Source organism: Macrobrachium nipponense, chromosome 39 (assembly GCF_015104395.2).
Source record: "Macrobrachium nipponense isolate FS-2020 chromosome 39, ASM1510439v2, whole genome shotgun sequence".
NCBI classification, from domain to species: Eukaryota; Metazoa; Arthropoda; class Malacostraca; order Decapoda; family Palaemonidae; genus Macrobrachium; species Macrobrachium nipponense.
This window is the reverse complement of record NC_061099.1, coordinates 6,402,753-6,418,428: the sequence shown is the minus strand read 5'-3', so window position 1 is coordinate 6,418,428 and position 15,676 is coordinate 6,402,753. Positions and strand designations below refer to the sequence as shown.

General features: G+C 46.1%; 1 protein-coding gene across 1 annotated transcript in view; it reads right to left on the bottom strand.

Annotated features, from left to right (window-relative positions):
* Nucleotides 1–15,676, bottom strand: part of LOC135210071 (serine protease nudel-like) — a 54,611-nt gene that overhangs the window by 6,823 nt on the left and 32,112 nt on the right. Inside the window, exons 17-20 of the mRNA XM_064242869.1 lie at nucleotides 11,318–11,624; nucleotides 11,004–11,197; nucleotides 9,008–9,205; nucleotides 6,499–6,655 (exon numbers count right to left, since the gene is read on the bottom strand). Of these exons, the coding sequence (XP_064098939.1) occupies nucleotides 6,499–6,655; nucleotides 9,008–9,205; nucleotides 11,004–11,197; nucleotides 11,318–11,624 (856 nt within the window). The remainder of the gene's footprint in view (nucleotides 1–6,498; nucleotides 6,656–9,007; nucleotides 9,206–11,003; nucleotides 11,198–11,317; nucleotides 11,625–15,676) is intronic.

Sequence of the window (15,676 nt, the reverse complement as noted above, 5' to 3'; positions counted from 1 at the left end):
GGGGCTCTATTGTGTGGCTTACCTGCATCGGCCTCCTGTTCAGCGTAGTGACGACCGCGGCCCTCTGCCCACAGGTAGAGGAGAAGAACGAAGGAGGAAGAGAAGCCAGTCACACACACTTTCACTCATCAATTCATGCAGTCACCCAAGGATGCGATGCTGTTCTGTCCGCTTGGGTGCTGGGTAGACTACACAACTTGTTGAGCAGCCACCACGGGTCCCCAAGGAAAAAGTGTCCAAGGACCTGTGGGTGATATCCCGAAGGTAGAATGAAGTGAAGGTGGTCTGGTTGGCCTAAACCCCTGCCTCCAGAACCTGCGCCAGGGAGAAGTTCTTGCAGAACGCAAGGGTTGGACCAATACCTCTGACTTCGTGGACTCTCGGACGAAGGGTATGGGTGTCGTCACTGCCAGCTGTCTCGTACGCCCTCCTGATCACCTCACACAGCCAGAAAGAAAGTGTGTTCTTGGAAACTTCTTTCTTGGTAACCCCGGTGCTAACGAAGAGGCGTCGACACTCAGGCCTGAGGTGCCGAGTTCCCTTCAGATAGGGCCGTAGCACCCTCACAGGACAAAGCAGCATCTCATCCACATCATTATCGGTGAAATCCTTCAGGGAGGGGATTGTGAAGGACTCAAACCGGTCGTCAGGGACCGAAGGATTCTGAGTCTTCGCTATGAAGTTCGGGACGAAGTCGAGAGTCACTGATCCCCATCCCCTGGAATGCTTGACATCGAAGGAAAGATCATGAAGTTCCCCTACTCTCTTCGCCGATGCCAGGGCTAGCAAGAAGAGTGTCTTGAGGGTCAGATCCCTGTCTGATGACTCTCCGAGTGGCTCGAAGGGTCTGAGTCAAACTCCTAAGGACGAGTCACATCCCACCCCGGGGGCCCGAGTTCCCTGGGTGGGCAAGACCTCGAGGCTCTTCATTAGGAGGGAGATGTCGAAAGAGGAGGAGACATCCACACCTTGCAGTTTAAGGACTAGGGCGGCTATGTAGCCCTTAACTGCAGAGACAGATAAGAGCTTCTCTCGGCAAAGGAAGACTAGGAAATCCGCTACCTGCTGAAGAGTGGCTCCGAGAGGAGAGAGACCCCGTCCACGACACCAACCACAGAATACGGACCACTTCCCCTGGTAGACAGCTGCAGAGGACTGAGATATCCGGCCATCTCTGTTGCTGTGCTGCAAGAAAAGCCTCTCACTTGCAAGAAATGGTGGATAACAGCCAGCCATGAAGAGACAGGGACTCGACGGACCGGTGGTACCGTTCTACGTGTGGCTGGCACAGGAGGTTGTGCCAGGGGGGAATTTCTCTGTGCTTTGGCAAGCAGAGCCAGCAGGTCCGGATACCAAACGGCCTGAGGTCGTTTGGGCGCCACCAGGATCATCCGAAGGTTCGCAGTGATCAGCGCCCTGCTGATCACTTTGCGAATCAGAACAGGGGAAATGCATAGACGAAGAGGTTGTCCCACAGATGTTGAAGAGCGTCCTCTGCAGCTGCCCATGGGTCTGGCATAATAGAGTAGAAAACCTGGAGTTTTCTGTTGTGCTGGGTGGCGAACAGATCCAAGACTTGACGCCCCCACAGGACCATTCGGTTCCTATCACCTGATCCCGACGGCTGAGCTTGTCGGCTACCACATTCCTCTTGCCTGGAATGTAGTGGGCCGAAAGCTCTACTGAGTGTGCCGCGGCCCACTCATGCACCTGCAACGTCAACTGGTGCAGCGGAAAGGACACTAGGCCCCCCTGCTTGTTGACGTACGCCACTACTGTGGTGGTGTCGCACATCAACACCGAGTGTCCCACCAGACGATCCCGGAACTCTTGGAAAGCGAGGAACGCTGCCTTGAGCTCCAGGACGTTGATGTGAAGGTGCTTGTTGCGATGGTCCCACACACCTGCAGTCAGCAACTCCTCCAGGTGTGCGCCCCATCCTTCGGTCAATGCGTTCGAGAAGAGCAGCATCTCCGGGGGTGCGTGCGAAGAGGCACTCCTCTTACGAGGTTCCCGTCGTCCAGCCACCAGGCTAAGGTCCTGCCTCACCTCCTCCGTGAGGGACACTGGGAAGAAGGGAGGGTCCCTTGCCTGTGACCAACACTCCTTTAGTCTCCACTGAAGAGACCGCAGGTGAAGACGCCCGAGAGGGACTAGCTTCGAGAGACGACAGGTGGCCGATCACTACTTGCCAATGCTGAGCTGGTTGCTCCTGTAGACAGGAACTGTCTTGCTGCCTCCCTGAACCTGCTGATCCGCACATCTGCGGGGGAGACTCACCCTGCTACCGTGTCGATCAGCATGCCCAGGTACTTCATCCTCTGCTTGGGTTCGAGATCTGACTTCTCGTAATTCACTACGATTCCCGGATCGCGGCAGAATTCGAGGAGTCTATCTCTGTCCTGCAGCAACTGCGAGCAGGAGCTTGCCAGGACTAACCAATCGAGATAACTCAAAAGAGACTTATCCCTACCGAGTGGTCCCAAGCCGACACCAGCGTGAAAACACTCGTGAACACCTGTGGGGCGATTGAGGGACCGAAACAAAGTACCCTGAATTGGTACACCGTCCCGTCAAGGATGAATCGGAGGCACTTCCTGGAGGATTGATGGATGGGTATCCCTGATGGAATCTAGCACTGAACGTTATCACCGGGCGCCAGGCCCCCCGAGGACTTCTCCACCAGGAAGAGGCGGCTGTGGAAGCCCGGCAACTGATCCTGTACGATCTGCACAGCACGTTCGCTCAGCATGGCTTCTACTTCCTGCCGAAGCGTCATGTCCTTGGTCGAGTCAGGAACGTAGGTTTGCAGATGGACCGGGTTGTAGGTGAGGGGTGGCAGAGACTCGAAGGGTAGTAGATATCCCTCCCGAAGGACGTTTACTATCCAGGTCTACGCATCGTAGCGCTGCCATGTTGCCCAATGGCTCGCCAGGCAACACCCCCCACTTCCGGCAGCAGGTGAGGGGGAACGCTGTCCCTAGCGTTTCCCACCTCTCTTCGACTACTTCTTTCCAGCTCCCCCTCGTGAGGAGGAGGGCTGGGAGGAGGGCTGGTGACGGTTGCTCCTTGAAGTTTAAGGCAGTCTTTCCTCTGGGCTTCGATGATGCGATCGTCTTGGCCGCAGAGGAAGCGCTAACCAAACTCTTGGGCTTGGCCGCAGTAGCTCGAGGCTGCCCAGACACCTTCGAGACTGTCTGGTGTACTAAACGGTCACTGTCGTCAGTGCGCAGTCTTTCCACCGCAGCGTCTACCATCTCTCCTGGGAAGAGAGGAGGAACTTAGCACCGGTCCGTTGCGAAGACCCAGAGCCGCCTCACGCCCGGCCGCCCTGGTCACTCGGGTGAGAACAGTCTCTCTACGCCGGAGAACCAGGTTGGGCCACAGGTTAGCCATCTGGTGGGCCAGGTAGGCAATGGCCCTACCCCCAGACTGGCAGTCTCACGAAAGCCGGGTCCCCTTCACGAGTGATGTTCCCCAAGGAGGCCGCGGTTTTCGACACTGAGGAACCACAGGTCGAACCAAGAGACTGCTTGGAATGCTGACATTGCGGTAGATTCCAAGGCAAGTGCCTCCTGCTGCAAGAACCAAAGGTTCTCCAACAGGAGCTGCGGCAGAGAGACCCCCGGAGTTAGCCTGGCTAGCTCCGGGTTCACCTGTTTGGGCGGCAGAGGGTCCTCTGAAGGCACGTAGAAGTGCCTCTGTTGCGGTAGAGGTGGAGGAAGGAGCTTAGCAGACCTACCGGACCAAAGCAAACCCTCCTGTCTGGAGACGAGAGCGTCCACTTGGACTAGTATGCGGTCAGCCAAGGCTGATCGCAGTGGACCCACTGCCGTCATGGGTTCCTTCTAGGTTCCCAGAACGTCTCCAAGCCCGATGTGGGTTCGGTAGGTGGGAGCGGCAATCCTTCTCCGAGGTCGTTGTGCTGACGAATCGGCGCAATTACCTCCGCGAACCACCTCTGGATCTCGGGAGTGACTGCATCCTGTTGAGACATACCGTCAAGCCCGTCCAACGAGAATGCCTCCCGAGACCCTACTCCTTCCACAGCAGGAACCACGACAGACCCCTCCTGGTCTCCTCCTGCCACTTGCGCATACGATCTGGTTGGTCCGAGGACCATGCCAGGTTCGTAGGGCGTTGTGGCGGGATCGCGAGAAGCGCGCCCCTCACGATCGCTCCTGATCGCCTCGCTCTTCCTGGTAAAGCCCGAGGAAGTTGAAGGGATCAGAGAGGCAGACCTGACGCTCCCGCGCGCCCACCAGCAGAGCCGGTGTGCTGAGGGGGCTGCAGGCGATCGCCAACCCGCGGTGGCGATCGGGCTGTAGGCCTGGTCGAGCGGCTCTCCCAAGGAGAGCAGCGACAGTCCCAAGCGTCAGAAGAGCTGCACCTGGTCTCCCTCTCTGCCCGGTCCCGGTAGGAGCGGCGGTCAGGGGACCTGCAGAGTCCGCTGTCGCGGTGGGAGCGAGGCCTGTCCTCACTGTGCTTCACGCCACTTGCACCAGCCGAGGCTGGTTCAGGCGACCGAGGGGACAGCTTCCTCGCCTCAGCCCGCAAGCAGTCTGGGACCGTCGCGTCAACCCTGGGTACCAACGCGTCGCCGCGAGAGCGATCGCTGGTCTGGTGAGAGTCGCCTGAGCGACCCCCACCAGTCTTTCGCCCCGTGCCTGGATCCTGGCGCCAAGAGGACTTGGATGCCTAGGTCTTGGCTGTCCGGTCACCCGCAGGTGACCGTACACACGGTGACTCGCGAACGAGAGGCCGAGACGGTACCTGGCGCTGAGGCAGAACCTCTGGCGCCAGGAGAGGAGGTGCCGGTGTTAGCCGACACTCCGGTCCCAGTCGTCTTCTTCCTTGTGGAAGGAGAGACGGGCCCCATTCCCGAAGGAACAGGAGGACCGACTAAAGTCCCAACCATCCCACGTCCCACCGGAGTGGGGCGGACCCTTAGAAGTCTCAGCACGAGCCTTCTTAGTGGGGAGGAAGCAACCTCCTTCTTTGGCTTTGGGGCCTTAGAAGTTAAAAGGCGAAGCGGCAGCAGGCGACGATGATGAAGACGACGAAGACGACACCTTCCTCCTCCTCCTCTACTTCCTCTTCGTCAGCTTCCTCAGCACCACCGTCAGGTCTTCCATCCAGGATGGAGCCGGGGCAGTTGCCGAAGCAACAGGGCCCGAGTGCACCTGTCTGGAAGGACCTGGGGTGGGAACAGCAACACCACGGGCAGGAACGACTGCGGCAGGAACTGGTACCAGGGCTGTAGCGGCAGCATACTCAGGAACAGGAAGCGGGGCAGGAACCAGCAGCATCCTCTGCACAGGAGGCAGGTCTAGAGGAGAGCTCTTGGGACACCGGAAGTCCAGGGCTGCAGCAGGAGCGGCAAACCCAGGTGGCGGCGTAGCAGCGGGCATCGAAACCTCCGGCAGCGGTGCCTGCACAGCGGATGTCAGGGTCACCGTGGCTACGTGCCGAGCGTACACCAGGTGTGGCGGAGCAGCGTTACTGGCATGGCCCCTCTCGCCAGGTGACTCAGCAGCCCCTGGACCGTCTGTGTCCCTTGCAGCCCCAGCGAGTACCAGGCCCGTCCGAGATCATCCCCCGTGGCCAGCAAGTCTGAGGGAGGAAAAGTTGGGTAGATTAGTGGGTGGGGGAGGGGGAGACAGTTCCCAGCCCGAGCAAATGGAGGACCCCGAGTACAACTGGATGTCTGGGAATCTCTCCCCCTCCTCCACGCTCGACTGATCGAGAGAGGAGAGGGAGTGAGAAACCTTCCCCGAAGGGGGGAAGGAGCCATACAAGGGAGCTGAGATAGAGGGAGAAAAGAGGAAGACTTGTCCATAACCAAGGGCGTAGCCGGAGACCCCTCCGACGACTCCTTGGCCGGCTTGCTCTTCTTCTTACTCCCCCCATAGCGTTCCCACTGCTCCTCCGACCAAAAAATACAAGTATCACATGTCTTGGTGCGAGAGCATTCTCGCCCTCTACATAGAGTACAAAAATCATGAGGATCAACCTCTACAGATGAGCGGAAGGCCCCACACACACGGCCCCCCAACACCAGGTCACAATCTGCAGTTGATGGGGGGGCGAGGGGGTTTCTCTGGCTCTTGTAGTTCCATATCCACAGCAAAATGAATACAAAAAGACACACGCACTTTCTTTTATCCTTGCAATAGCACACACGTAAAAGGAAAAGCGAAAAGTCTTCACGCAGTGAAGCAAACCAAGCATACGACAGAAGCAGGCAGACACACGAAGAGCAGCAGTCCATCCACTAGCGCGGCCGAAAGCAAAGTGACTCCTCTCCTCGCAGTCGAGCTTACTGCTAACTGCCGGACAAGTAGTTAACTACCAAACCCCCTTGTTCGAAGCTCACAACTGGTTCAGCTGCCGCTAAGTACCTTCCTATTGTTAAAGGACCGAAGGTTTGTATTACGTATCAACATTAAAATTAACTTTCGGAAGGATCTGTACAAGGAACATGAAACAAAGACTTACCATACATGGTATATCTGATTCATTGAGGTATTTTGGGCAAAGTTCATTGCTTGAACAGTCTGAAGATAAATAAAAATGTATGCCTAAATTTATTCGAGAGTGCTTTTCTGAGGGCCCAGCAATCACACAAGTTACCTTCTCATCAGCTTTTATGTCACTGAAAAAATGTTGACAATCACATTAGCAAATTAAAATCTAAGTCTTCTCACACTGTTAAAATGCAAATCATTGATGAAAATCCAATAATCAACACAAACTTAAAATGCCCCCTGACATATCAATCAGAAGGGCAGTAGCGCACTACTTCTCTTAACATTTTTCTGGGTTTCAAATGACATACTTCACTTAATACTTTCAATGATGTAATTTCAATCTCACAAGCCATTTTAGAAGCTATGTACTTAATATAACCTTTGCTTTGCAATGTATCATTTGAACATGCATTCACTTATTCTAATTTCTCTACTGCAATTCTGCTTTTACTTAAACCAGTTCATTGATTAAAATAAACTTAGGGAACCTTTGTCCCCTAGATCTTTCTACATTAGCTTGTCTGGTGCCAATAAATAACAAAAATTTAGTTTAATTCTAAAATCTGTTCCCCACAGGTTTATAATCGTAGACAAAAGTGTATATAGCTAATGAACGTCTGCATATAGCCAATGAACTTTCAACAGTCATCAGCATCAAAGAAATCAATTACTTAATGACTAACCTTAGGAGATTTACTATTTTCAACTTTAATTTTAACTTTTACAGCTTACCAGATCATACAGGTAAAATATTCCTGAGTATATACCCCACTGCACCACTATAAAGCTGCTGCCTTGGTCATTTGAATGAATGAAAAAATTTGCAATACAAATACCCCCAAACACTAGGCCACATTCAACTATTCAGTGCCTCAACCAAAAAAATAGGGAGTTGGAGTGGTTGAAGTGGTATCAGCAATATGCAGTATATATATGTGTTTATATACAGTTTTATTTTCTCATCAGCTGTAATACCTGCAGGTACACCCCTTCAAAATAACCAAAGGAAGGAGAGCTGTAAATATCTAGGTTAAAATAATTTTTTTCCAAGTTATACCCCAAAACTTGAGGTGCATTTAAAATACCAATGCACTTTCTATGTCAGCAAATATGGAATTTGCTTTGATATAGTACAGCAAAAGTTAGCCTGTATATAAAACTAAATGTTGAATATGATCTTCAAGTATAAACAAGCTTCTTATAGTTAAATACATAGTATGAAACCAATGGGAAGGAAGCTTAATATTGTATAAAAACAAAACTCAAGATCACAAAATATTACTACACTCAAACTTTAGTATTGATAAAGGATGGCATAGCAGACTGAATTGAAAGGTCAACACACTGAAATAGCAAAGTGCAGAAAATACACAAGTGAAGTACTCAAGATAGAACTCTTATTTCATTATCAAATTACAAGCAGCCCATGGTTAACGGTAAGGGTTGCATTTGCAGAAAAGCACCACTAACTCTAAATTGCTTATAACTGAAAATCAGCTATATTTAATTACAATAATAAATGGCGTTCACAATGTTCTAAATGCCAATAAACTGCTTATCGGCACCATTAACCTCTTACAGACTGCAATAACAAACAAATTAACAGCTTACAGACATCGATAAAGTGCTTACAGATGCCAATAAATATGCCAATAAACTGCTACTGATGCCAAAATTCTGGTTAACATTGTTGTTAACCAAGTGCCATAAAACCACCTATAAAACATAACTCCAATGACAACCCCGTGACCCACATAACACTAAAGTTTGTTTCTACAAATTAATTCCATGAAATATATGGCAAAAATATAAATTGCATTCATTCAACTAAGTTAAGTTTGTAGGTACTGTGAAGGTGAAGGTCACGGCAATGAAAATTTATGTTCCTAAAAGAGGAGATAAAACTGTCAGACTTAGGGAAATCTTGTTAAAATGGATCTACAGTTCACTACAGCCACTGTAAAAGCCATTGGTCAATTGACCAGAATAGTAAAAGTGTTATACATATGAGCAAAGTTGCATAAAAGTACATAATGGGCAACAGTTACCTTTTAAAATATAGGGTCACTTTGTGAGAAAAGTTTAGTGAAGGTAACTTAGAAAACAAAAGGGCTTTTTATTAACAAGTAATATTACAACAATACTTTTCTTATACATTAAAATTTAACAAAGGGCCTTATATCAAGTAATATTACAACAGTACTTTTATTATACATAAAAATTTATAAAATGAACAGATTGAAACCACAGAAGTTCGTTAAGACCTACTGATCTTTATGAAAGTGTTTATCTTCCATCACAACTGTGGAGCGCGGGTAATTGTAGACTGCAAAGTTACCTGGTACTTATATTGAAACTTGAGGACTTCTACCATAACATTATAATCATATTTCAGAATTCTAAAACTCAAATTGTAATGTTTATGACAATTACAATTAAAGAAATTCTTAAAAATGCACAAGAAAACTCAAACTCACCTTATAGGAAGGCAGAGATGATTTATATATGGTGTTCTGGGCATCCTTTCCTTAAGATGCATTACCAGAATGTCTGTTCCCCTTACGTTTTCCATAAATGCAACCTGCCTTTCATACTCGTGTGCACCCCAAAGGCGAGTTGGAGTTCCAATACTACGCCAAGAACCCATCACTACAGTCACAATGTTAACTGCCAGGCTGATAAGGAAATTGTGTCAATTAGGGAAAATCTTCATTCATTTAAGCAATATTTCTTATAAAAACTTTTTAAATTCAACCTAGTCTAATTTTTTTAAAACCTACTGCTAATATGACCAGTAAAAAAAATAGCCAAGTCATAACATCTTCAATAAATGATTCTACAACCACACTCCTTGGAAAACTTCAATAAAATTATTTAAAGATAGTAGTTACATTTTTAATGCAAACCTTCAGACATGTTGAATAATCTGAACTCCAACTTTAGACATGTTGAATAATCTTTACTCCAACTTTAGACATGTTGAATAATCTTTACTCCATCAGGGAGTGTGCAATCATTACTACTAGCACAATGAACTGCCAGCCATGCATAACGGGGCCTGCGATTTAAGGTCTCCCCTCTGGCATCTAACACTGAAGACTCCTTAAGAACTACTGTCATATAACCATATCTGAAGAATCCACCTGAGTGAGCGCATGGCAAGAAATTCTAGATACTGGAGGAATAACATCTATTACTACATATTAATAGTATATAAATGATAGTATGGGCATGGGGGATTCTCCAAACACACAAGGAAAGAATGCTGATGACAAGACTGCAACATATGATACTGTAACCAAGAACATCTTCAGATGACTTTCCCCAGGACTTCTGCAATCAATTTTTTGGCAGCTCTCCAACTAGCTTTACCAGTTGCAAGCATTTTAAAATTTTCTTCACAATCTACCCTTAATTCAAGAACCCCAACCCAGTAGGGGACATCTAAAGTTGTGAAATCACCATTGTTTTGACTGCATAACTACAGTTTTAATTGTATATAACTGTGTGTGCTGGTTTCAGTGCCTTGGATAAGTGGCCGCATTGATAACTATATGTGCTGGTTTCAGTGCCTTGGATAAGTGGCCGCATTGATTACTATGGCATTAGTTGATCCACAAAAATTTCAATTTGTACATAAAACTGAAGCATACTAGTGATCCAATGGGCAGTAGACAGTGTGAATGACAACATGCAACATATCTACAGTCAATTGCAGGTAACCAGAGGGAGAGCTCTTACTCATAATAAAGATACCAGAAACACTACAATAAAACAAACTTGTGCTAAATTCCACAATAAGATACAAACTACGTATAGTAATTGACAAGTTACTAAGGTGGATTCAACAAATCCCAAGTTTGTTACCCACACCTGCTGAAGATTACAGTGATGCCATAATAATAAAATCTTGGTTCCTCATTGGAGGAGTGGTTTACACGCTCGCTTACCGATCTGGTAGTCTCGAAATCGATGCTCCCCACTGCCAACAAAGAATTAGAGGAAGGTGTTTCTGGCAATTAGAAATTAATTTCTTGATATAATGTCGTTTGGATCCCACAATAAGCTGTAGGTCCTGTTCCTAAGTGCCCAATTGGTTCCAAGCAACGTAGAAATATCTAAACCTTCGGGCCAGCCCTAAGAGAGCTGTTAATCAGCTCGGTGACCTGGTTAAACTAAGATATACTTGACTACAGACCAGTCATTTTTTTAAGATTTTTACCAAGGAAAGATTAAATTTAAGTTTCTTTTAACCAACTTCATAATTAAAGGAGTACATGAATAAATTGTAGATAAATGCAGAGGATTACAAGTTACACCCTTATAGACCAAGAAGAAATTCTAGTTCTTGAGACTTCTAATTCTCAGATACAGAAAGCTATTAATCTTAATCAGGAAGTGTGGGAAATGGTATGGAGTCTTTCTTTAAACAGCCCTTCAGACCAGACCAAAAACAAAAAGTTATTTACTCACTCCGCACCAAACATGCAGAAAAGAGAAGTTATGACCCAATCAGGACGGACTAGGGTTGATCCACAGCGATATTGTCCATCAACATAAACACTACCAGCCCACGGGGTTCCACCAGGCATCCATACAGGAGTAATGCTTTCATAAAAATATAAAGGTGCCTTTCCGCATGACTCCTCACTGCATTGCAGGTATGCCTGAGAACATAGTACACAATACATTCATAAAATTTTTAATTCATAACAGCAACAAAAATATTAAATTCACATACGCACAAACAAATATTCAGGTCTTGCATTTAGAAAAAAATTTCTCACCTGTTTGCAAGTTTCTCTCTTAGCTCTCCTCCTCCTTACTGAACGTCTCAGTTCTCTCATAAAATTAAGTGGATCATGTCTACTTTTTGTGGCTTCAATATATGGACTTCTCTTACTAATTTTACCACTTGCAGTCTTTGTCCTTTGTAATGTTCCTCTTTGAGGCAAGAATTCATCTATGCTCCTATTGAAATTGAAGTTCCTGGATCCAGAGGGTTTTGTTTTATCCTTGAAAGGATTATTAGCATCTGGATATATTCTTTCAACCACTGTAGGCAATGTCTTGTATGTCACATTAACAAGTTGACTGCAAAACAGAATTTAGTTTTATCTTTGAAAGGATTGTTAGCAACAGTGCATATTCCTTCAACTGCCACAGGCAATCCCTTGTATGTCACATTAACAAGTTGACTGCAAAATAGATTATTAACAACAAATTTCACAAACATTTTTCAGTACAAAAGCACTTAACTACCATTATACATTGTGGAAACTATGCATAGCTGTACTAAGTTCACAAGGTAATGAATCGTATCTTATGTGATAGCTGTGGAGAGGATGGTGTACGTACAGTATATGCTTTATTTATGGCTACTTTATAGCTAAAATCTAGAAGTATTAAATAAGCTGACCAGAACATATGGAAAATGGATAAAGGAGAATAAGGGAAAAGAATTGCAGTTAACTTGCATATGGGAATAATGGAAGATGCACATTAACACACAATACAGAAGATTAGGTAACTTTAACACCCAAAAGTCGTGGATGAGGCAAAAATAAATATAATGAAATCTCTGTAGATATTGATAGGGGATTTGGCAGTTAATGAAAAAATTTGATGGGAATCATATGAGGATAATTGAAATTATCACTGAGCAAATCACTGCCCTATATCTGAAATCTAATGACAAACTTAAATTGTAATAAGTGTACAATAAATAAAGAAAACTGTTGCTTCAAGGATAAAAAAACTCCTTAATTATTAACAACTGCAACTTTAGAAACTACATTGAGTGCAGAGTAGCCCCTTCGGAACTGCCACATGTTATGTAAGTAGATGACTGGGTATCAACAGCAATTTTAGAGGCCATCTTAGTGTTCAAAATATTGAAGATTAAAATAGAACAGGTTTGAAATAAACTTTAGCAAAACTAAAGTTGTGAATAACTCAAATGGAAACCAAGCCTCTCAGTATAGTGACCTTTGGGATGCTCATCTGAGGAATTTCATTTTTAAGCAATCAAGTAGTGAATGTAATTGTCAATGATATAAAACTAGCAAAAGTAAATTTTCAATCATATGTAAAATACCAAGGAAGAAAGGAGGAGGATAATGTTGTGGTGAATGGATAGGCCTTGATAGTGATATATAAAAAAAAACTTGATGTATAGCTACCCGATATGAAATGTTTGTCCGGGTTGGATAGGAAAATTATATTTCAAATGAGAAACTTTCCAAGAGATGTACAGAGTTTCCCAAGACTGATATGTACAAATATCAAGTGGAATGAAAAAGCAGTTTTAAGAGGTATAGTAAAGAAGTAAATTACTACTAAGGCGGCCCAGAAAATCATTGAAAAATTCTCTAGATTAAGATAGGACTTTGAAATGAAAGCAAAAATGATGTTATGATACAATAAAGTTTGTTCATACTTACCTGGCAGATATATATACATATAGCTGTATTCTCCGAAGTCTGACCGAATTTCAAAACTCCCGGCACACGCAGTGGTTGGCCAGGTGGCTAGTACCCATTCCCGCCGCTGGGAGGCGGGTGTCAGGAACCATTCCCATCTTCTATTCAGATTTTCTAATGCCACTGTCCCCGAGGGGAGGTTGGGCGGGTACTTTTATAGATATATATATCTGCCAGGTAAGTATGAACAAACATTATTGTATCATAATATTTTGTTCATGACACTTACCCGTCAGATTATATATATAGCCGATTCCCACCATTGGAGGTGGGGAGGGACAATAAAAGGATTTTGGGAAACATTTCACATGCAAATGATAGACATCTTGGTTCCTTACCTGTTAGCATAGCTGACTTCGTGATTACTGTCACCCAAGTCTGCTTTTGCTTTACTAGTCTCTCCAGCAAGGATGTGACCTGTATAGCTGGCGAGTTCTAGATCTGACAACGGGGTCGTGACCACAATGTGTCTAGACCATATTGACCATACTCTAAGGGCAACAATGCAAAGAAAAAACCACCACCTGACCTAGCCTAGTAAAGTTAGTCCCCGAAACCAAGTCTAAATGAAGGGAAGTCTGCCTCTAGCAGTCGACCCTACAACCAAAAAACCAATAACCATAATACAAAAGCACACCTATCCATTTTCTAAAGGATAGGATTCGTGCTGCTTCCTGTACCCAAAACTGAATCTGCTGATATGTATGGTCCAAGCAAAAAGCAGTTCTCATATGTCCCTTTCACATCCCTGAGGTAGTGTGAAGCGAACACAGAGTTGCTTCGCCAAAAGGTGGTGCTCACAATTTCCCTGAGCACCATATTCTTCTGAAATGCCATTGAAGTTGCGACAGCTCTAACTTCATGAGCATTGACTTTCAGAAGTTTCAGATCACCATCTGGGCAGGACGAATGGGCCTCCCTGATGGTGCTCCTCAAAAAGAACGCTAAGACTTTCTTAGACATCGGTAAATCAGGCCTTTTCACGGAACACCATAGATTGTCCAACTGACCTCTACTTTGTTTTGTTCTATCCAGATATAATTTTAAGAGCCTGACAGGGCACAGGACACTCTGGCTCTTGACCAATGATCCCTGCTAATCCCTTGATATCAAAGCTCTTGGGCCAGGGATTGGACGGATTCTCGTTTTTAGCTTAAAAGGAAGAACTCAAGGAACAGACTGCATTGTGTCCCCTAAATCCTACATTTTTGCTAATGGCTTGAACCTCACTCACCCTTTTTGCTGTGGCTAGGGTGGTTAGGAAGAGGGCCTTTCTCGTTAAGTCCTTTAGCGAGGCCGCGTGCAAAGGTTCGAAGGGGCTCGCCTTTAAAAACTTCAGAACTATGTCTAAGTTCCATGAAGGAGTCTTAACCTGTGGAACTTTTTGAAGTTTCGAAGGATCTCAGAAGATCGTGAAGATCCCTATCGTTAGTCAAATCTAGGCCCCTATGGCGGAAGACTGTTGATAGCATACTCTTGTATCCTCTAATTGTTGATACTGCAAGCTTGTCTACATTCCTTAGATGGAAAAGGAAATCAGCGATTGGCTCGCAGGGGTCTTGGAGGAGGAAATGCCTTCCTTCCTACACCATCTTCTAAAGACAGCCCACTTCAACTGGTAAACAGATCGAGAGGAAGCTCTTCTCGCGGTGGCAATAGCTTTTGCCACTGCCTTTGAAAAACCTCTCGCTCTTGCCAAATTCTTGATAGTCTGAATGCAGTCAGACTCAGAGCGAACAGATTTTGGTGATACCTCTTGAAGTGGGGCTGTTTGAGAAAATCGATTCTTACTGGTAGGGTTCTTGGAAAGTCCACCAGCAGGGATATGACCTCTGTGAACCAATCGCTTGCCGGCCAGAATGGGGCGACCAGTCTCATCCGTGTTCCTTCCGAAGCTGCTAACTTCCTGGTTACCTCTCCCAGGAGTTTGAACGGGAAAGACGTATACATCCATCCCTGTCCAATCCCATAGCATGGCGTCTACAGCTACTGCTTCCGGGTCGATGATAGGAGAACAGTAAAGAGGAAGTCTCTTCGTTTTCGAAGTCGCAAAGAAGTCCACTAATGGTCGTCCCCAGAGTGTCCATAACTCTTGGCAGACCTCTAGGTGCAGAGTCCATTCTGTTGCAATCAATTGATTCCGACGGCTTAGAAGGTCCGCCCAGACATTTTGGGCTCCTGAAACAAATCTTGTCAGGAGAGTTATGTTTCTCTCTTCCGTCCATAACAGGATTTCTCTCGCTATTTTGAAGAGATCGAGAGTGCGTCCCTCCCTGTTTCTTGATATAAGAAAGGGCCGTGGTGCTGTCCGAGTTGATCTGGACAACTCTGCCTATGACTCATCCCTGGAAGGCTAGAAGGGCCAAGCAAATTGCCTCCAACTCCTTGAGGTTGATGTGCCAAGGCCTCTGTTCCTCTCTCCAGAGGCCTGACATCTCCTTTCCCAGAGTTGCTCCCCAGCCTGTCATGGACGCATCTGTAAATAACACTATGGCTCCAAACTTGCCAGTTTTCTGCTAAGAAAAACTAGCGGCCTGAGGTGCAGCCTCCCTAGAGAAAAACTTCTCCAGCGATGAAATGGTCCCCAGCAGACTCGTCCATTCCTTTGCCGAGCATGTTTCTTTCTCCAAGAAGGTTGACACTTTTTCTAAGCCTTTCCGCTGA